Source organism: Sceloporus occidentalis, unplaced genomic scaffold, assembly GCF_023333645.1.
Source record: "Sceloporus occidentalis isolate IW3139 unplaced genomic scaffold, rSceOcc1.0.p SCAF_10, whole genome shotgun sequence".
NCBI lineage: Eukaryota > Metazoa > Chordata > Lepidosauria > Squamata > Phrynosomatidae > Sceloporus > Sceloporus occidentalis.
The window spans coordinates 31,397,296-31,423,351 of record NW_028316990.1 but is presented as its reverse complement, the minus strand read 5'-3'; the positions used below and the strand labels follow the sequence as shown (position 1 = coordinate 31,423,351).

Genomic DNA, 26,056 nt, shown 5'->3' with positions numbered 1-26,056 from the left:
CTGGAAAAGTTACTTTTTTGGATTACAGCTTTCAGAAGCACCTATCCATCAGGGCCAGTGAAGATATTGGCTGGCGATTCTCAGAGCTGTAGTCCAAAAAAGTAATCTCCCCCAGTTCTCCTTCTAACCAACCACTTGCTGCTTCTCTGCTTTTAAAGACGACCTTTCTGATATTTGCTCTCTGTTGGCCCAGTTGTTGACTCAGAAATAGAATCCATTAATACCAATAGAGCTTACGTTCAAGTTGACGGGTTTAAAACTACACTGAAAACCAATCATCTGGTAGATGTTAGCCTGAATACAGTTCTCTTTGTTTTGGAGACTATTCCAGTAATACCGGCTGCATATTTTGAATGGGTGTAAGCAACGATACATTTGGGATTATGAGTTAAGGCTCATGGAACGGAAATACCAGAAATCAGAATGCCCTGTTTGCTAGGAGTAAGAAATCTTTTTTCAAACAACAACAACAACAACAACAACAACAACATACCCATAATTTCAAGGGACTCTTAGAATCTAATACTCTGAGCTAGACCCTGGGCGTCTCCTCGCTCCACCTGTAAACCAGTATCGCCAAACCAGTTTAACCTTCATAGCTCACGGCAACCGTGTCATTGTGGTGAACAACAACATTGCAAAGACTCTATGCAGCTCTTGCAAGAGAAAACAAGACATTATAATATCCACCGCTCTCGCAAGGTGCAAGAATAATTCCTATTGAAAGACCCCCCCCCCCTTCTCCATGGATTTTGCCTTTCCTACATCTGTAATGCAAAAGTTATTTTGGGTCCCGTTTCAAAGTCTTTTTTTGACATCCGCTTCCTTACTGCTGCCATTCAAACATGGGATAAATATCGTGAGACAGATTTGGGACCGAACAGTGTTTCCCCCCATGTGTGTTTTATTTTAAATTAGGAAATATTGTTAAATCTGAGTCCTGGCCTTGGCTGAGTGAAAAATGACCCTTTCCCTTCCTTGTTTAAAATCTCCATTGGCTACTTTTTACCTTGCTGGAGAAAACAGAATTATATGTTTTGCCCCAAAGGGCAATTAACAGTTGGGATGAGGAATACGGTAACTTTAATTGTCAATTTAGGACTTTATTACATGAGGCTGAAAAGCAGAATTTTAACAGGATCAAAGTGTATTTGGCCAGTACTTCTCACCTGACATGATGCCGGTCCTGCTTGGCACCCTGCTTTCCGTTAGTTGTTGTGAGCCTTTCCATTGACGGGCAAAACCTGTCAATAGGCTCTCAGTCTCGCTGCTATTCCATTACTGCCTTTGTGTGATAGGTCCCTTCCGTGGCAGTTCTCCGGCAACCCCAAGATTCACTATACTGGTCCTAAGGCCCACTATACTGGTCCCTATCAGAGCTTGGAAAAGTTACTTTTTATGACAGCTCCCAGAACCCAACAGCCGGCATAACTGCTAACCTCTCCACTCCATTTGAGGATTTCTGCATGGCTTTTAAAGGTCTGTTTCTTGAATTGTGTATGGGCTCCTTACTTGGAGGGCAGCCATATTAGAGAATTAGTCCAAGATGTTTCCATACGGACAAGTGTACGGTGAATGGAATGAAATAATGGAAGATGTGTTTTTGTGACAGCAGTGTTAAGATGATGCTATCTGCCCTGCAGCAATATGTGGCAAAACGTTGTCATCTGTCCTGTATTAATAGCACAGGATATATATTCATTACTCTACCTGCTGGACCACATGTAGTCAAATGAGGCTGAGAAGGAAGATAAAGGGAAGTATATAAGGAAGCAAAGTAGAAGGCAGTAGGGAAAGAGAAGGACTCCATTTGTGGATTGAGTCAACCAAGGAAGCCATAACCTTGAATTTGCAAGACCTGAGCAGGGCTGTTATTAACAGGGTATCTTGCAAGTCTCTCATCCATAAGGTCACCATAAGTCAAAGCTGACTTGATGCAATTACCAACAATATGACGAAGCTTAAAGGATGCCCGAAGTTTGCAGAAGTACAATTTTTAAAATGGAAAAATTAGCCTAAAAGGGCAACCTGAGGACTAGATGCGATCAATAGCCACAGAATGTTTGGAGGAGAGAGATAGAAAACTGTGGCAAACGGAACAAAGTATATTGAAAGAAGACCACAGTATAGCTACCGGGGGATAAAACTGGAAGATTGCCTCCTAAGTAAGAATTCTGCTTCCAGTTTTTGTTCAGTCCCATAATTTCTAGAGAGAGAGAGAGAGAGTGTGACAATGAAAATCATTCACACCTGAAACCCTTATATTTGCTATGTTTGTCTTCCTTGGTCACTTTGCCTCACTTTTCTCTTAGGATGCCTAAACTATTTCTAAAGGCTCATTTGAAATTTGAACTAACTGCAATGTTAGAAATTTGGGGAGTGTTTAATTGTTGTAAACCGCTTTGAGTCCCAGTCTGGGAAAAAGGTGAGCAATGATGATGATGATGATGATGATGATTGCTATTAATAAAAACAATCCCAGAAGAAGACATATTCACCTGGCTGGCTGGAGCAGTCGACACCACATTTTATTGCAGGTTGCATTTGTATAAATCAATTTGGCACCTGCAGTCTTTTCAGCAAAGCTACTACAGGAGGTTTTGTTTTTCAGCTGTCCGCAGATTAGAAGCCAGCAGTATCATTTTGCCCGCCTGGCAAGGTCTGAAAGGCAAACTGAGCGGCTATTGTCTTTTCTACAATACTGTTCATTTGCTGTTGATGCACAAGGCATGGCTGAAATAGCAGGCCTTTGTTGATGGAGAAGAGCTGCAGTGACAGAAGCCAAGCCTGGAGTTAAAGCAACCAAAATGAACATAAAATGAAATGGGATGCTCCAAAGGTGGGGCAAAACCCAGTGGGAAAATATGCACTTGGGCAAACATGGCGAACCACTGGCATCCCTAGGGTTGGCATTGCTCAGTGCAGTAACTCAGTTGCTGAAGAGAATTGTGGAGGGATGAGAATTTCTGCAGAGCAGGGCTTACTCTGCGAAAAATTCACTTATCTCTGCATTGTGCAGAAAACACCATTCTCTTTGCAGGAACCAACATTGTCTAGACAAAAAATAACATTTTTGTGCAGAAGCATTGTTTTCTGTGCACAAAATGCATTTTTCTGTGGAACACCCCCCCCCCCCATGTGTGAATTTTATTCAGAATAAATAAGTCCCAAACTGAGAATATAGGTCCAAAACACACTGCAGAAATAATCCAGTTTGGAGACTTGCTTCAACTGCCCTGGCTTAATGCATTTGGGAGACATTTAGTCTTCTCTGTTGGAGAGCTCTGGTACCACAATGAACTACAATTCCCAATATTCCCTAGCACTGAGCCAGGGCAGTTAAAGCGGTCTCGAACTGGATTATTTTTGCAGTGTGTTTTGGACCATAGTCATAAAAAACTATATATATATGTACACACACACACACACACACACACACACTTTGTCAAGTCGAGGAGAAGCTTGCTAAAATTATTTGTTGCTTCCTTTACAAACAAAATTAATGGAGAATTACATCTCTGATTTAGAAACATGTATCAGAAGGCATTCGCTGGCATCATTTAGAAAAATGACCTCAGGCCAGCACAAACCTTGGGGATGTGAGAGGTTCCCATGTTCACGAACTCCAGGAATGTTGCTGCGCACTGTTCCTCTGGCCAATCTTGCCAGTCTTGCCAAGACCTGTCATTCCCCCGCTGCCTTCATTTGGCTCGTCTGGTTGTTCCAGTCCGGATATGGAACTCTGTTTCCTTTCCTGTCGAAACTGTCAGGCAAAGTAGCTGTGATTCAGTCTCTGGAAGGATGCATGCTTGGGAAAGAGGCAGCATTTGATAGATAAGGCAAAAAGAGGTTGTTACTTAGTAGAGAACATGCTGTCCATAGAGCAAGGCGGCTTCACCAGAGCAATCTTCTCAGAACCACTTTCCAGTGTTTTCACTGAACCACTAACACACAAAATTCCCAGTGTCTGCAATGAGAGAATGGCAGGTATGCCATTATAAATTTGAGCCCAAATCCACCACTATCTGTCAGGGAAGCTTCTTGTTATGTCTCTGCAGGATCAGATCAGCGACTCATGCAGGTTTACTTATTTATTTAAAGCAATGCATACAGGTTGAGTCTCCCATATTCTCAAATGCTTGGGACAGGAGGTATTTTTGGATGTTGGAATACCCGTATTTGCATATACATCTATATTGAGATATTTTAGAGATGGGACCCAAGTCTAAACCCAAAATTCATTTATATTTCATACACCTTATTATAAGTATAACCCGGAGGTAATTTTATACAATCTTTTAACAATCATTTTGCGCATGAAACAAAGTTTGCGTACATTGACCCCGTCAGAAAGCAAAGGTGCCACTATCTCGGCCACCCATAAAAGATGTTTTGGTTTTTGGAATATTACGGATTTTGGAATCTTGGATAAAAGAGACTCAATCTGTACTTTGGAGCTTTGGGGAGAGTATATTCAGTTATAATTCAGGGGTTAAAAAATATGTTGGCTATCAGGTTTGAGGAACACTGACTTTACCAAGAAATGAAATCCAGAGTGATCCTATGCAAAGTGACTCAGCCCTAAAAGAGACTAGATCTAGATTAGTTCTCAGGGGCTCCTGTTGGGTTCTGTGTGAAAAAGTCAATAGACAGAAAAATGGGTGCATTGTTGGGGAAATAAAATCTAGGACTGAACCATGCCATTTAATGTGGAATCATACAGCTATGACTGCGCAATGTGGATGGGTCCCTTAGATCCCAATGTACATGCATATAGACTGAGTTGCTTTATTTAGAACAAGAACCATTGAGTAGGTTGTTGGAAGCATATTTGTTCTCCTTGGCCTGGAAAGGCTATCTGGTGTTAGGAATTTGAAACTATTTTTTATTTTAACTGGCATACTTGCGTTTTTAATCCCTGGTTTAGATGTTGATTTGAGTTATTTGCGTATTGCCAGTCACCTTGGGAGGACCTTGGTCTTGAAAGAAATCCAATAAATAGATTTTACATGTCTTGTAGTCTGGCGTAGGAAGTGGTGATGGAGAGGAAACGCAAAAGGTTGCATAAAACAGATAGCCTTCCCAGTTTAAAAGCAGAAGGCGGTATCCCAGGAGGGAACCTAAGTTGACCCTGGGATTGAGGAGAAGCAGTCATTATGTTCAAAGCAGCCACTCTATTCTGAAAGTATACATTTTCTCTTCAAACAATGGATCTAGGGCAAATCCACCCAACATCTCCCTTGGGGGTATGGACCAGATTTCCTTTGCCTTTGATTTTCCTTCTCCTGCACCCTGAAGACAAGATTAGCTCCAGCAGTCATTGGGGTGGCTTGGAGACATCTTGGGCCCTTCTTGGTTTTATCTCAGAAATCCACCTTGTTGGCACAGCGCTGGCAAATCAGATCCAAAGGTGCCTCATGGTCTGCTTCATTGCCCTCAAGCAGAAATGGTGGGACCGGCCCTTGATATTGTAAATGTGATGGAAATCACATACACACTGGTTGGACACTGATCTCTCCCTCCAAGTGCCAAAGAGCCTTAGGCCCAGTACAGATTGCTTGAAAGCGGCAGTCTGGGGGGCGATTTTAGGGCTTGGGAATGCGGAGCAACTGCATGCTCTTGAGCCCTACCCTACAACAGCGGTGCCATCATGCCTTGGCCCCCTCCACATGGGGGTCGCCATGATGATGCAAGCACAGGGCAGCATCTGCACGTTGTGGCACTACGCTTGCATCATCAATGCGCAACAGTGCGCCAATGGCACACTCGTGGCGTCCGTTCCACTTTTATTGGGTTCTTTTTGGTGTGGAGGGAGGCTGCATGATTTGGCTGCTGCACCGTTCCTCAAGAGCAAAAATGGGCAGCTCCAACCCGTCCTTTCCAGGTGGTCTGTTGAGCCCCTTATCTACAAGTAGAGCACCCAACAATTTGGCATGCTCAACCGACTTACTGAATGCTTCTTCTCGTGACCAAAGCACTATTGCTAGTGTTTTTCTTGGGATGCTCTTTTGCTTTTAGTAGTAGAAGCCTGGAGAGCCAGCATGGTGCAGTGGTTTGAGTATTGGACTAGGACTCAGGGTTCAAATCCCTACTTGGCCATGAAAACCCAATGGGAGTCTTTGGGCAAATCTCAGCCACAGAGGAAGGCAATGGCAAACCTCCTCTGAACAAATCTTGCCAAGAAAATCATATGACAGATTTGCTTTAGGGTCCCCATAAGTCAGAAATGACTTGAAGGCACACAACAACAGCAGCAGCCTGATGTAGTAAAATTTAATCATTTCCCACCAACTGGCCTAAAGACAAGAAAAAGAGCAACTTGCTTAGTTTGTACATAGAAGGAGCAGATACAGAGTCAATAAAAAGATGGCAACTGCACTTCACCACTGATTCTGTCTTTGTCTTGGGTGGCTCCTGGCTCCAACCTCATTCCCTAACAGTAAAATGGTGATAATGGCGGCCTAATGTGCAGCAAGGTTGCTTCAGCAAATGTGGACATTGTAAAACTGTATTGTAAATTAAAAACAACATTTTGAAGGCTTTAAAATATACTCACTGTGGAGAAACCTCCTGTCACACTGAGACTGAGAGCAACGTGGTCAATCCATTTTTCTATTCACGCCGTCTGTAAATTGTTGGGAACTCAAAACCTCCCGAAACTTTCTTGTCTTCTTAAGCCCAAAGTTGTGGTGTTGTTGCGGCAAGTACTCCCTGGTGAAGGGGGAAAAATTGTGTATATTCAGGAGACCACTTTGTAAATTGTTGTTTCCCATTTGTCAGGTTCTAAGGTTAATCTTGAGTCAGTCTCATCTTTGATCAAAACCCCGCTCTTCCCTCCTTTTTGAACTCTTTGTTTTCGCTTCGCTTTCCAGCATTTCCAGCAAAGAACTGTCAGAACTGATTGAGAAGTTGCAGAAAAATGCTGACCAGGTGGAAAGAAACATTGTGGAGGCCGACACAAAGATGCAGAATGTGAGTAGCTGGGGTGATAGTTTTTGGAAAAGGTGACAGTTTTGGAAGAAGGAAAAATGTATCAGGGACTGTGTGTACCTGGAAGCCAGGAAACCTGTTAGCTGTTGCTTTAAGAGTAATGCATTCCTAGACGATGATCTTATTGTGTCATTACTCTGGCATAACTCCTGCGGTGCCAGCCTGTTGCACTTCCTATGTCCCCATAAAAGGGTGGTATCCCAAATACATTTGTGCAACTGGTTCTACCACTTGCAGGAGATTGTGCCAACAATTGCACTTCTGCCTGAGCACATGGTGCATAATGCTCTCAATTATAAGCATTCTCAACTACTGTGGAATCACTGGCTGGAGGTTCCCATCGTGTGATCCTTGGTTCAACAGTGTGTAACTTCCCAAAAGGATCATTGGTATGGCCTCACAAATCCCAAAAGTAACATCATGCAAATAACATTGTAACCTGTAGCAGTGTGTTGCTCCCAAGCTCTGGATTTATTGCCATGAAGGTGACAACTGGCACCATGAACTCTAGCAGCAAATACAGAGCCAGCGCATCATTGCTCCGTCTAGGTAAATTAATTGAGAATTCTAGCTGTCAAATTTTGCACACAATGAAGCTTCTGGACCGCTTCCAAGGGATGCCCTTCATAAAAGACATTTCAGTAATCCAGCCTGAATGTTAGTTGATCATGGATCATGGCAAGGTGACTCCATCCAGGAAAAGCAGCAGTGTACAATATCCTCCTTATGGAAATCCACTTTAAAACTAGTTTGAATATGGGATGTAAAGGAAGCCAAATGTGGTCATCAGGAATCCTTTACCTTTAACTAACCATGACTTACATCCTGTTTTCTAATGTAGGAATAACTGGTTGTTGTTGTATTTTAATTGGAAGTAGTTCTGGCTCTAATGTTTTACTGTTTCTACTCCTCTAAATCCTGCCTTCTCTCATTCTTGTGTGGGGAACAAAAACATGCAACAACACCCTCCATGTCTGACGCTGCAATATATTTCCTATTAGTAGCAATGAGAGTCCTTGCAGATAGGTATTTTGGCACAAATTTGTGAAAACTACACAAAACCAGGATAGTTACTATTTTGTGGCATGGACTTTTAAAAACCCGAACATTGCACATTTCTTAAAATGGTCATTTGACCACTCATTTATGTGGGCATATGTTTGTATGTGCTCATACACTTAGCTTCACAAAGGGAAAGCGCACTGAATTTGCGCAGAGACATCCTGGGCAATTTGCAGAAACCTGGACTAAACGGAAGTGCTCCATGTCATGATTTCCACTGGAGGAGCTTGGACGGCGGTTAAAGATTTCTCTACCGTCTGTCTTGATGTGCTGAGATTGCACCTCTCATCCCAAATGCATTGGTGACATCCCTAGTTCTAATGCAGTCGGAAATAAATGCAACGTTGACTGTGAAGACGATAAGCCTGTTGCATCTGTTAGAGTGCCTCTCTTACACACACTGTCACATACATCGTTGTGTGTCAGTTTTTGCCTGGTAGGTTTGGGAGTTAGAATGTCCCTGTGTGTCATAAGTCAATAGGAGAGGAGAGGTGACTTATCAGCAGTCCAAAAGCCAAAGGATCAGTCAATAACCAGGAAATCCAAGATAGCTAGAAGGACTACTCCAAAAGAGTATGCAGGGTCTAGCTCCAAGGATCCAGAAAGCAGGGCAGGGTCTCTGAGCTGGCTTGGATGGCTTATCCACAGAGTGGGTGACAGATGTGAAGTCCAAGGCTTTCATGGTTGGCATCCATAGTTTTTTGTGGGTTTTTCAGGCTATGTGGCCATGTTCTAGAAGAGTTTATTCCTTATGGAATTAACTTTTCTAGAACATGGCCACATAGCCCGAAAAACCCACAAAAAAACTATAGGTGATAGATGTTGCTTCCAGCTTCTGACAAGTATTTGCTGCCTGCTATATCTAGGAAGCTTGACTGTTCAGTAAGAACAACCGGAGCATCACCAGCTGAGCTGAAAGTGTGCTGCTGCTCTCCTAGAATGACGCTGCAGTAGATTTCAAAGATAGAGCTGTGTTAGTCTGTAGAATCAGTATGTTGAGAAATCTTGTAGCACCTTTGAGACTCACTGAAAGAAAGAAGTTGGCAGCATGAGCTTTCATAGACTTCAGGTCTGCTTCTGCATCTGAGGAAGTAGACTCAAGTCTAGGAAAGCTCATGCTGCCAACTTCTTTCTTTCAGTGAATCTCAAAGGTGCTGCAAGATCTCTCTTCGTACTGTGGTAAGATATTGTTGTGCTCTTTGATTCTGCCCTGTTGTAAATCTGCTCCTTCTTTCCTAACACCAAACCCAGGACCTACACAAGATCAAGGCTGGTCAACCTCCTGAGTTCAGAGACCACACTGCAGACAAGCTGATAGAATCAGATAAGCTCCTCTATGTCCTGGATGGAGATGCGGCTGTCGCTCGCCACATGAAACACCCTCAGGGGGACATGATCACAGAAGAGTGAGTTGCGGGGAATGGATTGCTAATTGTGTTTGTCGTGATTCTGGAGATTATTGCACTGCTTTTCCCCCATTCGGGGCAGAGGCTGAGACCGGACTGGGGCCATGTGTTATCGCACAGCTCCATGCTCAGATTGGAGGCATCCCATTTCCGATCGAAACGTCTCCCATTACTTAGCTAAAAATGGGTATTTTCCATTCTTAGCAAAGATTTCAGTCTGAAGTCTACGAAAGCTCCTGCTGCCAATAATTTATGAATCTCATAGTTTGGGGCAGAAGTCCAGGCTTTTCAGTTCTGGGAGGAAGAGTGGTGGGAAACCCCTTTGTTTCGTGTTCAGATGAACCAATAATAGCTGTGGTTCCTCTGCCTTTTCTCAGCATCCGGCAGCTAAAGGAGAGAGTAGGCAACCTGCGTGTGAAGCATGACCAGATCTACAACTTCACCCCCCAAGAAATTGAACCTCAAGTCAACTGGTCCACAGTCATTGATGAGAAGCAGGTATGGCGGTTGTACACATCCCTTTAAAAACAACAGCCCCACAATGTCTTATCTTTTGGTTTATCTCTCCAAACCTTGCAACTAGAAAGTTAACTTTTGAAGAGACATTTCTTCCCGCTGTGTTGTTGTTGTTGTTATTTTCAAGGAGGAGCATTGGACTATATACAGTCGCTGCAAATTCTGGCAGTTGTGTGTCTGTCAAGCCTCATCCTATGTGGAGGTCCCATAAAAAAAAGCTCTCCCAGCATCTGCTGGGTAGACATTCCCATTACCATGGTAGTAGTCACTGCCAATTTGGCCCACAAAGCACTGAAAAAAGGGTTTTGGGAACAAAAATATAACAGCTCTCCCCCTTGCAGGGTTAATAGAGTGGTCTCACAAAATGCAGAGGAGCAGAAGAGAGGGAAACAGGCACCATCGGGGTCTCTCTCTGCTATTGATTTTGCTACTTTCCCAGTTGCTTTGTCAGCTTCCACTTGCCAATCCCCCAAAGCCACCTTGGCTGCTGGCCGGGGCAGGCTTAGCTTAATGAGCAACTTTGCGGCATGGAAGGGCTGCCAGCTTTGCAGTTCTCTTTGGGCCGCCTGGCAGAAGCTGCCCTCCTGTTAGCAGGATCAGGGCAAGGATGTCGTCGTCATTGCCATGTGCCTTTGCATTTTGGCAGCACGCACCTTCCAGGGCCAGAAACACAGGATGCGTGTAGCCATGTGTTTAAATGCCTGGATTCAGGGAAGAGAAAAAGAGCAAATGGAGAAAGCTGAAGGGGGAGGGAAGAGTGAGTGGTTCTGGAACCAGTGCTAGGGAAGTTACTTTTATAAATAGTTAGGACTTTATCACATCGGGGACTGGATGTCATTGTCCCATTCCCATCTTCTGCTTCTCACGCAGTCGCGGGAAGTGGTTTCACGCTAAATTGCGCTTATCAGGACATTATCCCATCCAGAAAGCATGAGGGAATGAACATCACGTTGATCCCATGAATGAAGCAAAATTATCCTGTGAATGAAGTGGAATTGCCCTCTCATTTCCCGTCATTTGGTATTATCAGAACATTGTTAATGCAATCCCACTTCACTGATGGGACATGAGAGGATTGGCGCAATGTAGCGAGAAAGCCTTTTGCGTGATCACTTTCACCTGTGCTTTCTGGGTGGGATCAGGGCAGCCATCCCTGTGTGATGAATGAAGTCTTTAGTGAAAGCAGATGTGGAATCTTGTGGTCCTCCAGATGTTGCTGGACTGCAACTCTCAGCATTCCTATGAAGGCAAAGGCTGAAGTGCCTTTGTGCTGTGTGCCTTGAAGTTGTTTCCAACTTATGGTGACCCAAAGGTGAGCCTATCATGGGGTTTTCTTGGCAAGATGTGTTCAGAGTGGCTGAGAGAATGTGGTTTGCCAAAGTCACCCAGTGGGTTTACATGTCCAAGCCAGGATTTGAACCCTGGCCTCCAGAGTCATAGTCCAACGCTCAAACCGCTACACCACACTGGCACTTGCCACAAGATTCCTACCCTTTAATTAAAGCTGTAGTTCCAAGACAATCCCATCACCCGAGTAGTTAGTTACCATTACAGTCCAAGTCCTAGCCCTGTCTGGAGTAAATTAGAATTGCATGCGAAACCACAAATCCCAGAATTTTGTAGAATGGAACCATGGCAATTGAAGTGGTATCAAACTGCTATAATTGTGTGGTGTGGATACCCCAAGCTGGATCAATAATCTGACTTGGCACAAGGTGGCATTCTGTGTTCTTGCCTTCTTACTTTGTGTTGGCTGCCTGAAGTGTGGAAAACACAGCACTCATTCACGTTTTCTTTTGTCGTCAGGAACTCTTGAACAGCAAAGGCTTTGGAACTGACTTGCCATCGGTCAACAGTCAGGTGGAGGAACACAACATCTTTCACAATGAGGTGATGGCTATTGGACCGCACATCAGTAAGGAAGACAAAGCATCACCAGTCTCTGATGTATGTCCATTTCATGATTCTTCAGTATACTTGGCATGGGGAGAGTAAGCATTGGTTAATCCCTGGATAACTTAGATTGGGATCAGATGGCAGACCTCTGAGAGCTTATCACATGAAAAAACAGAGTGGAAACAGAACTGGAGAGTAGCGCCTTTCTCTGTGCCTTAGCGCATGATGTTGTGGGAGACGGTTGTAGAAGTGCACCTTTTTTCTAGCAGGAAAAATCCATTTGATAAAAGGCTCGCTTTTACAACCATCTCCTGCCAGAAAAGAACTGAAATGCTTTGATGCCATGCTTTGATGTCGTGCCAGGATGGCGCCATCCCTACTATCCTTCCGGAGCCGGCGTTTTTGTGCAGTCAGGCCTTTTAAGTTGATAAGGGCTGGGTTTTTAATGTCGTGCACCATACATTTTAATGGTTTGTCTTTTTAATGTGCTACATTTTCATTAATAATTGTTTTAACTCTTAAAGCTGTTGAATTGTTTTTCAAATTTTATATTTAAATATTTTAATATTGTACTGTTTTTAAATTGTATTGTTTTATGCTTGTTGTTTGCCTCCTTGAGTTCCTTATATTGGGAGAAAGGCGGGATATAAGAAAAGAAAATGATGATGATGATAAGGCATGGAGAAAGCTACTATTCTCTAACTCCATAAAGAAAAGTGTGGGTTATGTTGTCCTTGTACAGGTTGGGAAATCCTGGTTTGGGTCCTTTTGTATGTACGCATTTACTATGGGAAGCATCGGCGTAAAACATGCTACAGCTATGTTTCCTTCACAGAGTGTGCAAACACCCTGTGTAGCGTCTTTGCAATAGTTGTAAGACTAATCTTCTTCTCCATCGGTTTCCAGGAATATACAAGTGGACTCCAGGTGAAATACCAGAAATTGCTGGTAAGTTTTTTTCCTTAAGCGTATAAAGATAAGGTTCTAAATTTGGTATATCTGAGAAAGTCAGAAGGGGATGTGAGAAGATCCTTAGCTTGCATGAGGATGCCTTCATCAGTACTCATGATCCAAGGGACTCGGGAATTCTGAGGATCGTGACTAAGGAGGGTCCATTCTTAACTTGGCTTCCTGATTTGCAAGCCATGGATTGCAGTGAGCCAGTTTTACAATCTGTCTAAGGCAGAGGTAGACAGTTTGTGGCCCATAGACTGCATGCGACTCAGTATTTGTGGACCTTGAAGCCTTCTCCCACAGCCCCCAAACCCACAATTTTATTTTTTTGACATGATTTTCAGGTGTTTTCTCCAGAAAACTATGCCAAGAACACCCAAAATAGGCAAAGACCTGCTAGCCCCACACAGAAGGACCCCATCGATCCCCCAGCACCTTCCCCATACCTCTATTTTAATCAGAGTCCTTCTCAAAATGGCGTTCCACATCACTACTGCCCACCCTTTTGAGAAGGACATGGATGGAGATAGAGATGTTTGGGAGCACTGTTGCAGCTCACAGGGGATCTGGAGACACAGAATTGGCTTCTGATCCTTGTGCAGTTGCTCACCCTGGTCTAAGACCATTTTTGGTCCTGGGTGATGGAGAATATAAAGTTGAGTGTAAGATGTCAGCCTTGACACTGTTGGGTTTTGTGGTAAAATGAATGTGTGCGAGGGTGAAACCATCAACACAAAGGGAAGGAGAAAGGGAGTGCTCAGGGACCATTGGATATAATTTATTTAGGCACTTTTGAAAGCAGTTTACAGCTAACAAGAAGTAAAGACCAGCAATGAAATATTACCTGGAAGCTTTGGGGAACCTTTAGCCCTCCAGATGTTTTGAACCTCAAATTCCAGACATCCCAATGGTAAGGGATTCTAGGTTTTCTAAAACATCTGAAAGCCTGAACAATCTAATCCTTAAACACGTGACCATCGTGGCTTGTGAGTATAAGGGACCTTCTTTTCTGGTCTAGTGTTTCCCCAAACACTTCCTTACCTTGGAAGAGGATCTGGAGGAGATGCATGAGCTCATTCTCTTGCTGCCATTCATCTTTCCTTCCCTCTTTCTCCCCTGATCCATATTATCAGTCCCAGATTCACTGTGGTCTCAAATCTTGACACCTGGAGAAAGATATGGGAAAGAGACTCCTTAGTAGGTTGCCTTTTGCAACTCGAAGGGTGGTCTGATACTTGGCCAACCCATCTTTCTTCTTATAGTCAGGATCCCAACAGAGGCAGCAGCACCTGAACTCGCTGCAAGATTACATGCAGCGCTGCACCAACAAGCTCTACTGGCTCGATCAGCAAGCGAAGGACAGGATGCAGTACGACTGGAGCGATCGCAACCTTGACCACCCCAGCAGACGGCGCCAATACGAGGTACATCTCTCTCGCCAACGCTGGTTTCACTCCACACAGTACAGGAGGCATAGCTCCCACTGCCCTCCCTTTCCTCTGTTATTTCCCCATATCAGATATTTGAAGGTTAAGTCCTTGGGGCAGACAACTGTTCTCTTATAGCCGTGGTTCTCTTGCAGAAGAATACCTTGGTTCAATATACACAAACTTTGTTTCATGCACAAAACTATTATGCATATAGGCATATAAGGTGTATCTGAAACATACATGAATCCCATGCTGAGAATTAGATCCCATCTCCAAGATAAAATTGAAAACCCATAGAGGAATTTGTTGAGATTCAGTATCTCTCTTCTGCTCGACACATTTGTTCCAAGGGATTCTGTGGAATTCCTTGAAACGAATGTCTCTTTGGCTTAAGGGTTCTCATGTTGAGTGTTGTTATCTTGCAATATTGGTTTTATACTTTTTATTCTGTTATTGATCTAAGAAATAGACCTTGATCTAATGGTTCTGTGGCTTGTAAGGATTTGTGTACCATTAACAGCTCTGTGTTCCTTTCATCTTCCTTAGAATTTCATAAACCGGAAGCTAGAAGAGAAGGAGGCAGCCATCAACAAACTTCATGAAGATGGCAACCAACTCTTGTCTGATAATCATCCGGGGAAGATCCCCATTGAGGTGAGTTTGCCTTGAAAAGGGTCCATCTGAAGCAGCCGTGTCACCAACCTTTGTGATACCACAATTCAAAAAGGACATTGAGAAACCGGAGCGTGTCCAAAGGAGGGTGACTAAAATGGTGAAGGGTCTGGAAACCATGAAGTCCTATGAGGAACGCCTTAGGGATCTGGGGATGTTTAGCCTGGAGAAGAGAAGGTTAAGAGGTGAGATGATAGCCCTGTTTAAATATTTCAAGGGATGTCATGTTGAGGAGGGAGCAAGCTTGTTTTCTGCTGCTCCAGAGACTAGGATCCAATGGAGCAATGGATGCAAGCTACAGGAAAAGAGATTCTGCCTCAACATTCAGAGGACCTTCCTGAGAGTAAGGGCTGTTCGACAGTGGAACACATTCCTTCCTCGGAGTGTAGTAGAGTCTTCTTCCTTGGAGGTCTTTAAGCAGAGGCTGGATGGCCATCTGTCAATGGGGATGCTTTGATTGAGAGCTCCTGCATGGCAGAATGGGGTTGGACTGGATGGCCCTTGGGGTCTCTTCCAACTCTACGATTCCATGATTAATCTGAGGAGAACTCTCCCTCTCCCTTTGTTGATAACCCCACCATGAGTTCTTCCGGTGCTTAAACATTATATAAAATGGTAACACATTCTTCTCTTGTTTGTAGGCTCACATTGAGGCAGTCCATGCCGACTGGAAAGAATACCTCAATTTGCTCATCTGTGAGGAAAGCCATCTCAAGTTCATGGAGGACTACCACCAGGTAACCCTCACACCGAGGACTTGCTCAGTTGCAGTGAGGGTAAAGAAAAGTCGAAGAAGGCGTGCGAAAGTAGAGCAAGGATGGGTGGGACATACTGTATCCATTTTACTTAGTGGAGATTCATTGTGAGACTAAGCACACCTTTCCTTTTTCACTATTCAATATGCAAGCAAGCAAGCAAGCCAGCTTGTGACTTATTTGGGTAAAATAAACCTTACATACACTTTTAAAAAACGAGTGGTTAAAATGCGTACAGTTGATACCCGCCCACAAGAATGTCTGCTGAATGGAGAAAAGGTGTATGCAAAATGCATGCACATTTCCATTTGGGAAGATAAAGGAGCCTCTTGCAAACGGATATAGATGGGACACAAATGCAGCTGGGATTTGAAGAAAATGGAGATGGGGAGGCTTTTTTTCCACACCCATCAGTTGAAAACCAATGTTGTGGGATACTTGTGTCTTGGCAGGAGACTTGTGACTACAGTTTAGGGTTTGCTAATCTTGCGGTTTCAACAAGCGCTGGAGGGTAGGGCAGGCTGGCATGGAGCTCCTCAGACGTTGCCTCCGACATGTATCAGCCTGCCCTGCATTGTAATGATTCTGTCATAATAAGAATCACTTGAATTTTTAAGAGAGATCTTGTAGCACCTTTGAGACTGACTAAAGAAAGAAGTTGGCAGTGTGAGCTTTCGTAGACTAAAGTCAACTTCCCAAATGCACCTGAGGAAGTAGACTTAAGTCTACGAAAGCTCCTGCTGCCAACTTCTTTCTTTCAGTGAGTCTCAAAGGTGCTACAAGATCTCTCTACATACTGATTGCACAGACCAACACATCTGTATCTTTCAATGTTTAAATTCTTTTTGCACAGTTCCAAAAGGATGCTAAAGATGCTCAAGACCTCCTCAGGAAAGTAGACACAGACTTGGACCAGAAGTATAGCCCAGATTTCAAGGACCGGTACCAAATTGAATCCTTGTTGCAGGAGCTCGAGGCAAGTATTCAGTCAACAGCATTGCTAGGAAGTCAGGGGAGAAAGGACGTGAAAGTCCTGAAATCTGGAAAATCATTGGAAGATGCCCCCCAGACCCCTATTATCTTACTCAGCAGGGAGAAAATTTTTCTCCCCATGGGCAAGAAAACAATGATTTATATCCCTGCCTTACAATCCCCTTTTCAGGACGCAGGAGGAGGTAGAGCGGATGGGGGAGTAAGTGTAAGATATCAAAAACTGCTCTGTGCCAAGCCAAGTCAGTGATCCAGCTAAACAATGGGTGTCTCTTTTGATGGGTAGCTATGATAAGGTCTCAGTAGCAACCGATTTTTGCATTCCATTCGTTCTGGAACTAGAAATAAATTCTTTGCCTTGGAATACTTTAATTCTGTCCTTTGAACCAGATTCCATTTGGTGAATCTGGGGACCACAGGTAAAACAGGGGTGGGCAAAGTGTGGCCTATGGATGGCCAACAAGGCTGTTCTTGTGGCCCTCGGTGGTGCTCCTAAATGCCATCTAGGGTGCATTTTGCCATGTTTTAGACCCAGAAAGGACCTTTCTAGGAACCAAAAGTAAATCAAACGTCCACTTGACAACAACGCAAGTAGATCTTGCAGTGCTGACATTCATTCATCTCTGTTCTGTGGCACTGGACAGGGAACTGTCCTTCTCTGCCATCTTAGCTGTTCTTGGTTGCCTGTCCTGACCATCCCTTCCCTGGTGCACCAACATCTTTGCTTTCTCTCTGACCAGGACCAGGAGAAGGCCTTGGACAAGTATGACAATGTGGTGACCTCCCTGCAAAAGCGCAGCCAACAAGTCCTCCCTCTCAGGTACCGCCGGGAGACCCCCCTCAAACCCATCCCAGTGGAAGCTCTCTGTGACTATGAAAGTGATCAGGTAAGAAGATCTTGCAGCGGGGAGATGCCTGGCCCATACATGTCATTGTCACTGTGGGGTAAAGGCCATGCCCTGATCACGGAGTTGGAAACAGGGCAGGAATGGTGATGGACCTATGTGCGCAGAGATCAGATGATGCTGATCACAGAATGATAGATTTGGAAGTATGTACTCCCAACAGTCATTTAGTCAACCCTCTGCCACATAAACCCTGTGATAGGGTCACCTTAGAGCATTCCTATTATCAGGAAACCACAATCTATGCTTGCTGCTACAATTGTATGATGGCCTTTGTTAATTTTAATCGAAGTATCATTGTTATTGTGTTTTTATACTTATACTTTGTATGCATTTTATTGGTTGTCATCCGGCCTCGATCCTCAGGGAGAGGTGGGAAATAAAAATATTATTATTATTATTATTATTATTATTATTTATAAATGCGTGTGCTTTCTCTTCCTGACCCAGTGCCACCTGTCTCGCGGAGCAACATACACATTGCATAAGAATAATGGCGACAAGTGGGAGGTAACGGACAGTGCCGGAAATGTGATCAATGCACCGGGCGTCTGCTTCATGATTCCCCCTACGGATCCTGAATCGCTGACCCTTTCTGATAAGTAAGTGCTTCCTAGCCTCGGCTGCATTGACAAAAGCAATATTGGGCCTAAATCCAACTACTAATCCCAGTGTAGACCAGTTAAAGAAAATCCAGTGGAACAACAGCTGAATGGTGGCAGCCCCATTGGTACAATGCGTCTACTCTCATTTAGTCTAGCACTGGATTTAAGCCCTGCTAGCCTCCGTAGTGCTTCAAACAAAGCACTCTCTGATGTATTCCACTATTCATTTTAAACCCGGGGTGCATAACTGTCTCCATCTTTTCATCCCATAGCATTACTGGTCAGCACCAGAGCGTAAAACAGAAGATAGGTGGCACGAAGAAGCTTCTGCAGCAGAGATATGAAACACTGAAGGCTGATGGCATTGGAGGTGGGTGTCCCTGCAGAAGGCATAGCACCCATTTCAAACCAAGACCCTCCAAAGCTCTTTTTATTGTGTATCTTGGAAGAGTCAGTTTGTGACAATTTAACTGGAAGACATACTGGATACGATCCCATAAATGGCAAAAAGGTTCTAATTCTGGGTCTCCAGTATCTTGAAACATACTAAAATTTCGAGACCCCTCAAAACAGAACTTTGTGGCCCATAGAAATTAATAGAATTATGTAACAATTAGAAATGGAGTTCTATGCCCTGTAGAATTAGGTCACTTTTAGCAAATGTGTGTATGCATTCCTATGTTTATCCGTCTGCAGAAAGCTTGTCTATTCCTAGGGGTGTGGAGATGGACATTATTTAGTATTAAACTATGTGCAGAGAATCTCTTACCTGAGTCAGAATATGGCAACTGTTTGATTTGGAGAAAGATCCCGGATCATGTTGTTGTTGTGTGTGCCTTCAAGTCTTTCCCAATTTATAGCAACCCTATCATGGGGGTTTCTTGGCAAGTTTCTTCAGAGGGGGTTTGCCATTGCCACCCTCTGAAGCTGAGAGAGTGATTTGCCAAAGGTCATCCAGTGGGTTTGCATGGCTGAGCTGGGATTCAAACTCTGCTCCCCAGAGTCACAGTCCAACACTCAAACCAGTACACCACACTGGCTCCATAGGGCCTAGGTTTTGCATTGCAGAAGGTCCTAGATTCAGTCTGTGTGTCCTGCTTACCTCTCCTGAGGGCAGCACAGCAGGGGAGTATACCAAGGAATAGTCCAGAGTCCAGCCCAAAGGTCAGACAATACCAGTTAGTCAGTCACAGCAAAGGGCAACGGCAAGAGCATAGTCACAAGGCAAGTCCAAGGGTCAGATAACCGGAGTCAGGAATCCAAGAGCAAGGAACAACAAGGCTGCAAGACTGGTTATCAGCTGCAAAGACCCTCTGCAGCCGGAGGTCTCTTAAAAGGCCTCTGCTTCTCTCAGCTGAAACCTATTAGCTCTCCTCTTGGCTTCTAGACTCCTTGACCTGCCTTCGCTCCACAGGTCCTAGCACCTGCAGCCTAGAGTCCATAGAGTCCATTGCTCCCTCTGAAGCTTCCTGAGTCTCTTCTGGGACCCAGATCTGCCCCTGTCTCAGCCTCCTCCATGTCTTCAGAGTCTGAGTCTTCTGGCTGTGTCTCTAAGTCAGGCCCAGGGCTGTCCATGACACTGTGCTCTTTCCAGTTGGAAGGATCTTAGGTGGGAGATGCTGACAGAGAATTATGCACCATCGGGCACAATGGACTATATTGGACTGCATCCTGGCCTAAGCCACTGGAAAGTGGATTCATATTTTCATAAACCTAATTAATTCTGCATGTTGCTAGAGAAGAAGGCAAAAAAGAAAACATAGAGGAGATGCATGGATGTTGCAGGAATGTCTTTTAAGTAGCAACAGGCAAAAAGCTGGTCTATCACTTGTAAATCTTTCATGCAGTTCCCGTGAATTTTAGAGTCAGGCTTGGTGCTTTTTCATACCTATACCTTCCACTAAACAAGGTCACATCAGAGTTGCTTGTGATGATGATGATGAGACAAGACAAGAGCATCAGAATTTCACACCCAAAATTTGGAGAAAAGAGATTTCTTTCCCAGCCAACCTTCAACTCTGCCTATTTTTTTACTTGAACTAAATGCTTCTGTGTGTAAAGTTGAGCATTTGAGTCTGCCTGTGCCAACTCTGATTTGCTACTTTTGCAAGACAACAGCTCCAAAAGCAAAAGCAAAGTGTGTCTTTGAGTCAGCATTCGGCAAAAGTTAATTTTTTGGGCTATGGTTCCAAAATCCCTCAGACAGCATGACCATGGTTCATGTTGCCCAAGAGATTATAGGATTTATAATTCAAAATTAACTTCTCCGAGCTTTGGTTTGTACACCATCGAAAGCGATATGATCCTTTCTAACAAGGGACTGCTGGGAAGTGATGGTGTTTAGTTTTTGACCAGGAATTGAGATAGAGTTTTAATTCACTTGTTATGTTTTGCTCCAGATGCATCCTCCGTACAAGGGCGACAACTGCTGGCAGGATTGGAAAAAGTGAACACTGAGTTAGACAAGCAAGAAAGGGCCATCACAGCCAACCTGCGTCCTCCGCTAGAGCAAAGCCGGGCAGTGCAAGACAGTGCGGAGCGGTCAAAGGACCTTAAGGTAAAGGGGTTTTTCCGTGGGCCAGAATTACTCCCAACCTCCTCTGGTAAACTTAAGAATAGTACCAAAGAAGGTGTGGAGCTAAGATGCTGAGAAATGGGTGGGAAAGCAGGGCATGGAGTTAGACAGGAATCCAAGGAAGGTATATGCAGGCTGCTGGGTAAAAGAGCTAGAAGAATATTAGAGAGTCACATGGACAAGACCTGAGTTTTGCTGTTGCTCAGACAAGGGTTTAGGCATTTGTACTCAGGTTGGATACTGGCCAACCAATGTGATGCTTAGAAAGAGGTGGAACTAAGCTGGGATTAGCAGGGCTATGCAGGATCCCATCAACCATGGAGGCACCAACCAACATGTCTACCAAGAGGATCCTGGCTCAAGCCCCAGCCGATCCCACCCCAGATGGATAGCAGGGGTGCCATGCTCTGCTCACTGACTGACTGCTGCATCTTTCCCCATTCCCACTGACCCTCTCCCTTTGCAGAACATCACCAATGAGATCCGTTGCATCGAACCTGAGAAAGCACACAAGATCCAGGAGTGTGAAGCCTTCATCGAGTCGGCGCCCGACAAGGGCAGCGTCACGTTGATGAAGAGCAAAGTGGAAGAAACAAACAACAAATACAACCATGTTGTCCAGCTGCTCAGTGCTGCTCAGGAAAAGTAGGTGCCTGTTTCAGGCTTCTCCTTGTCTATCTGGAAACAGGCCATAAAACGTGGTTACCATAAAATGTGTATGCTGCAGGTCCTGGGTTTGGTTCCAGTCATCTTCAGGTAGAGTTGAGAAGAACCCCTGTCTGAGACCTTGGAGGATGCTGATGGTCTATCTTTCAAGGCTGAGGAACCTCTTCCAGTCTGGGGGCTGAATTCAGTCTCTAAAATGTTCTCAGAGATTGGGTGCTAGTGGTGGGCAGGGACCAAAAATGGGATTGAAAATACAAGCATATTTTTGCTTAAACATCTATTTAAAACTAAGCACTAGGCAACTTTTTAAAACTGACTTTTAAAAAGAGTTTTTAATGCCTTTGTTGTACCTTCATCCTGAGCTCATTTGATTCCCAACCTGTAGCCCTCCAGATGTTTTGAACCAGCTTCTAGAAGCCACAGACAACATAGAATGGTACAGTCTTAGAGTTGGAAGGAACCACAAGGGCCACCTCTTGCTATGCAGGAATACGCCACCTCTGCTTAAAGACCTCCAAAGAAGAAGAGTCTACCCCTGCCCAAAGGAGTCTATTCCACAATTGTACAGCTGTCACAGTATACAAACTTCTAATTGTTGGGTGAAGTCTGCAATTTGAATCCATGGGATCATGTTCTAATCTCTGGAGCAGCAGAAAACAAGATAGCCATGAACTAGGTTTTGGTAGCCATGAATTGTCAAAAGTAGCCATGAACTTTGGGACTTTGGCACTTTTCCATGCCTTTGGTAGCCATGAACTACCAAAGGCATGGAAGCACCCATGCAGGCTTCTGGTTGCCAAAGGATTCTCACAGGCATTATGGCCCAATGGGTTTTCAAACATCTCTTTGCAACCATGAGGTCTTTTCAGTAACAAGGCACGGTTTTTAGGAAGCTGCATTTTTCATTGAACACGAAAAGCAATGTGAGTTTCTATATTTTTTTTGTGTATTGACAACTCATGCACAACACACAAGGTCCTAGGTGCTTCAATTGCCATGTCTGATTTAGGGACTTCACTGACAAGTCTGACCATATGCATGCGTATCTAACAAGTGGCTTCTGCCTGTCTTTTGCAGAGTTGATGTTGCCAATCGCCTTGAAAAGAGCCTGCAGCAAGGCAGAGACCTGCTTTCTGGCTATGAGAACAAACTGGCCATTGAAGACACCATTCCAGAGGACATCAGAGCCCTGGAGCGCAAGAGAGAAGAGTTACAGGTGAGTAGTTGCTTTGTGGGGGTCACTCTCAAAACTGTCCTGCAGGAGGGTGCAAAATGCATTGGGGTGACCTAGAAAAGTCAAGGCTTGATTTTAAAATCAATACTAATTTAATGATACCAGTAAAGACAGGGAAAGGCAAAGATATAAAAAGAGCTATTCTACTTAAAAAGATGTGAGAAGGGTTAGTGTTCAATGGCGGGGTCACCAAGGTGGATAAGGGGCTCCACTTTCCTGACCAATGGCACTCCCAAAAACACAACCACAAATTAATAGCTGTTTATTGGTTAAATATTTCTATCCTGCCGTATTTCTGAGAACAGTAAGATCAGTTTGGAAGAGTTTAAAACAACAGTAATAACTTTAATTGTTTTGATTTAATTTTAACAATTGTGTTTCTGCGACATAGCTACGCATTTGTAAAGTTACGAAATGTAGCCTATGGTACAGGCTCTATAGTATGTTTTCTTGCTTTTGGTGTTGTTCAGTTTCAGGGCTGTATTTTAATTGTGGGGCATATAATTTTGTAATCTCCTTTGTGCCCTCAAAAAAAGGGGCCTAAACACTAAATAGCTCCTCTGATGGACCTTTGGCAAAACACTGTTCCCTCTCCTTCTTGCCCAGGCTTTGGGTTCTGAGCTGCAGGCCAACCGATCCTTGCTGAATGAAACAGAACAGGATCTCCAGAAGGCCAAGAGGTGCTCTAGTACCCTGGCCAGCCAGTTCCAGGAACATTGTCCGGACATCGAGCGCCAAGAAACCGAACTCCACAAGCTCAACCAACGGCTGGGCAACCTCAGCAAGCAAATTGACCACAGGTGAGGGTCTGCAGAGAGCAGTGTTTGCCCAGAGGGAAAAGGAAGGATGAGCAAAGGCAAAGCGTTGGCAGAAAAATGGAGAGGAAAGCATGCGTGACCAAATACCTCCTCCTACGAAATAGGATTTGCTGATATTTTTTAAAAAAGAAAGATTGACATTATGTTTATAATACGTTGTCTCTATATTATAGATATTGTTTTTTCCATTGTTCTTTGACTTGACATTTAATTGCTGTGGTTCTCCAGTCTCAACGTTTCTCAAAAGCCTTAGAATTCCAGAATTCAAATTCCAGAATCCAAACCGATCCTCCCAAAAAACTCTCCATGAAATTCAAGTGGCAGGAACTGCATTAAAGGAAACAACTGGATCTGGCATTTCTTGCTATAAAAATCTGAGTTCATGGAAATTCTTCACCAGTGTGTAACACATTTATGCCGAGGAACTCATACAGTTACTATAGATAATGTGATTTTGTGATGTCTGTGACAATAGCTGTTACAAGGTGATCTTCTTCCCTCTCTCTCCCTAGATCTCAGATGCTCCAGAAAGCAAAATCAGCCTATTCCAACTATCGCAGCGGCTATGACAACCTGAGCCAGTTCCTTTATAATGTGCCCAACTATGAGCCTCAAGAAACTGACAACATCAGTCAAGTGGAAACCAAGTTGAAGAATCAAAGGGTAATGATGAAGCAGAATCATTAGGTTGGAAGAAACCTCAAAACTCTAGTCTATGGTTGGGCAAAGCATGGTTCTCCAGGTGGTAGAAGACTACCACCCCACCATCATAAGCCAATATGATGAAGGTTGATGGGGTTTGCAGTCCAACAGCATTTCAAGGGCAAGTCATTTTTCAGCCCCAGTCTAATGTATACCCTTTGTTGATGCAGAAAATAATTTTTTACCACATCCCTGATAGATGGTTGTCTACTTCTGTGTAGAGCCTCCTTACCAAGGAGAGCGCATTAAACTCTCACAGTCCATGCCACTGTTGTACTGAATGGATGTTGGAGACAACAACAGCTAGGGAACCTTAAAGACGAATGGGTTTGTTGTGCCATAAGTCATCATGAGCTAGAGTCTGTTTCATCAGATGTATTAAACAGGTGTCCTCAGCTCCACTCCCTGTGGCTAAGCCTGGTGCTTTCCACCACAACCATTTCCAGAGGAGGAGCTATATTAATGTGCTGCAGCAAAAAGAAAATGGGGAGGGTCAGAAAGAGATTTCAGAAAGCACAGGGCATCATGCAATCTTCTTCACCCCACAAATTTTGAGTTTGGCTCCAGCTGCCAGTTCACTTTCCCTACAGGCCACTCAATGGCTCTATATAAAGAGGTCCCTCCAATCTGTTCTAGAGGAAGGTGTTCCCATCCAGTTCTTGCCTTTTGACTTTTATCTGCTTGGCCTGTTTTTCAGTCTCTTCTGGGAGAAATTGCCAGCAAGGAAAAAGAGGTCCAGAAAGTCTCTGCTGAGGCGCAACAGTATCAGCAGGCAGTAAAGGTAAGAAGGATGGCGAGGAGGGTAGCAGCAGCCTGTGTGGTTGGGTTGAATAAAAAATATTGCAGATACATACTCTGTGTAGGTATGGTTGGTTCGCTGATGCTTTCATGACTTCTTTGCCCTCTTACAGGACTATGAGCTAGAGGCTGAAAAATTGAGGTCCATCCTTGACCTGGAAAATGGCCGCAATGGCTTCATGAGCAAGAGACCCAGACTCCAGTCTCCAGCCGCTAAAGTGAAAGAAGAGGTATTTGGCTGGAGAGAGTTAGTAGCTACCTTGTGAAAGATTTCAGCATTACTTAACCTCACTTTGAATAGACTGCCACTCTGTGAAGTCAACCTTTGATGATGATGGCATGCAACATTGTTATTTAGGTGTCACATTGATATCTTGCCCTTCCCTAAACTTAGAAAAGTTACTTTCCTGGATGACATTTTCCAGAATCCCATCACCAGCAGCAGGGGATAATCCAGGGCCGCTGTGGTTGATGTACGGCGCTAGCTAGGTGTAAAGCCTGCTTCCCATTCACCACGCTTTCTAGAAGTGGTTGAGAAATTTGATCTTTTGAATTTAGATACAAACTGATGATTCAATTGTGAGTGGGTCTATTGAGTGGGTCTAAAACAGCTTTTCATCTTGTCTGCAGGTTCCCCCATTTTATTACCTTTTCTGAATGTGTGTCCATTTTCCTTTCATAGGAAGCCATCCTGGCTGCAAAGTTCACAGAGGTGAATGCTGTCAATAGGCAGAGGCTGCAGAACTTGGAGTTTGCCCAGAATCTCCTGAAACAAGTAAGCATTGGAAATGATGCTTTGCAGCAAATTCTAAATGGGTAGTAGACATATTAGTCAGTCTGTTTGAGCAAAACAAAGATGTGTGACATTTTTTAAGACTTTACAGATACTGGCCAGAATCCCGTTGGTGACATAGTTGTGGTCTTGCTCTTTGGCTCCAAGTTGTTTCTGACCTACAGTGACTCCAAGGTGAACTTATCACAGGGTCTTCTTGGCAAAATTTGTTTGGAGGAGTTTTGTAATTGCTTTCCGCTGAGGCTCAGAGTAGTATTTGCCCAAGGCCTTCTAGATGGGTTTCCATGAC

At 44.0% G+C, this 26,056-nt stretch overlaps 1 protein-coding gene across 1 annotated transcript in view; it reads left to right on the top strand.

The window, feature by feature from the left end:
* PPL (periplakin) overlaps window positions 1-26,056 on the top strand; it is a 46,572-nt gene that overhangs the window by 16,367 nt on the left and 4,149 nt on the right. The window contains exons 2-21 of the mRNA XM_089540924.1: window positions 6,873-6,972; window positions 9,304-9,458; window positions 9,836-9,956; window positions 11,781-11,921; window positions 12,777-12,818; window positions 14,087-14,248; window positions 14,801-14,908; window positions 15,568-15,663; window positions 16,535-16,657; window positions 17,412-17,558; window positions 18,027-18,178; window positions 18,454-18,551; window positions 20,581-20,738; window positions 21,223-21,401; window positions 22,500-22,638; window positions 23,263-23,456; window positions 23,987-24,137; window positions 24,874-24,957; window positions 25,088-25,204; window positions 25,657-25,749. Coding sequence (XP_089397050.1) covers window positions 6,873-6,972; window positions 9,304-9,458; window positions 9,836-9,956; window positions 11,781-11,921; window positions 12,777-12,818; window positions 14,087-14,248; window positions 14,801-14,908; window positions 15,568-15,663; window positions 16,535-16,657; window positions 17,412-17,558; window positions 18,027-18,178; window positions 18,454-18,551; window positions 20,581-20,738; window positions 21,223-21,401; window positions 22,500-22,638; window positions 23,263-23,456; window positions 23,987-24,137; window positions 24,874-24,957; window positions 25,088-25,204; window positions 25,657-25,749 — 2,560 coding nt within the window. The remainder of the gene's footprint in view (window positions 1-6,872; window positions 6,973-9,303; window positions 9,459-9,835; window positions 9,957-11,780; window positions 11,922-12,776; window positions 12,819-14,086; window positions 14,249-14,800; window positions 14,909-15,567; window positions 15,664-16,534; window positions 16,658-17,411; window positions 17,559-18,026; window positions 18,179-18,453; window positions 18,552-20,580; window positions 20,739-21,222; window positions 21,402-22,499; window positions 22,639-23,262; window positions 23,457-23,986; window positions 24,138-24,873; window positions 24,958-25,087; window positions 25,205-25,656; window positions 25,750-26,056) is intronic.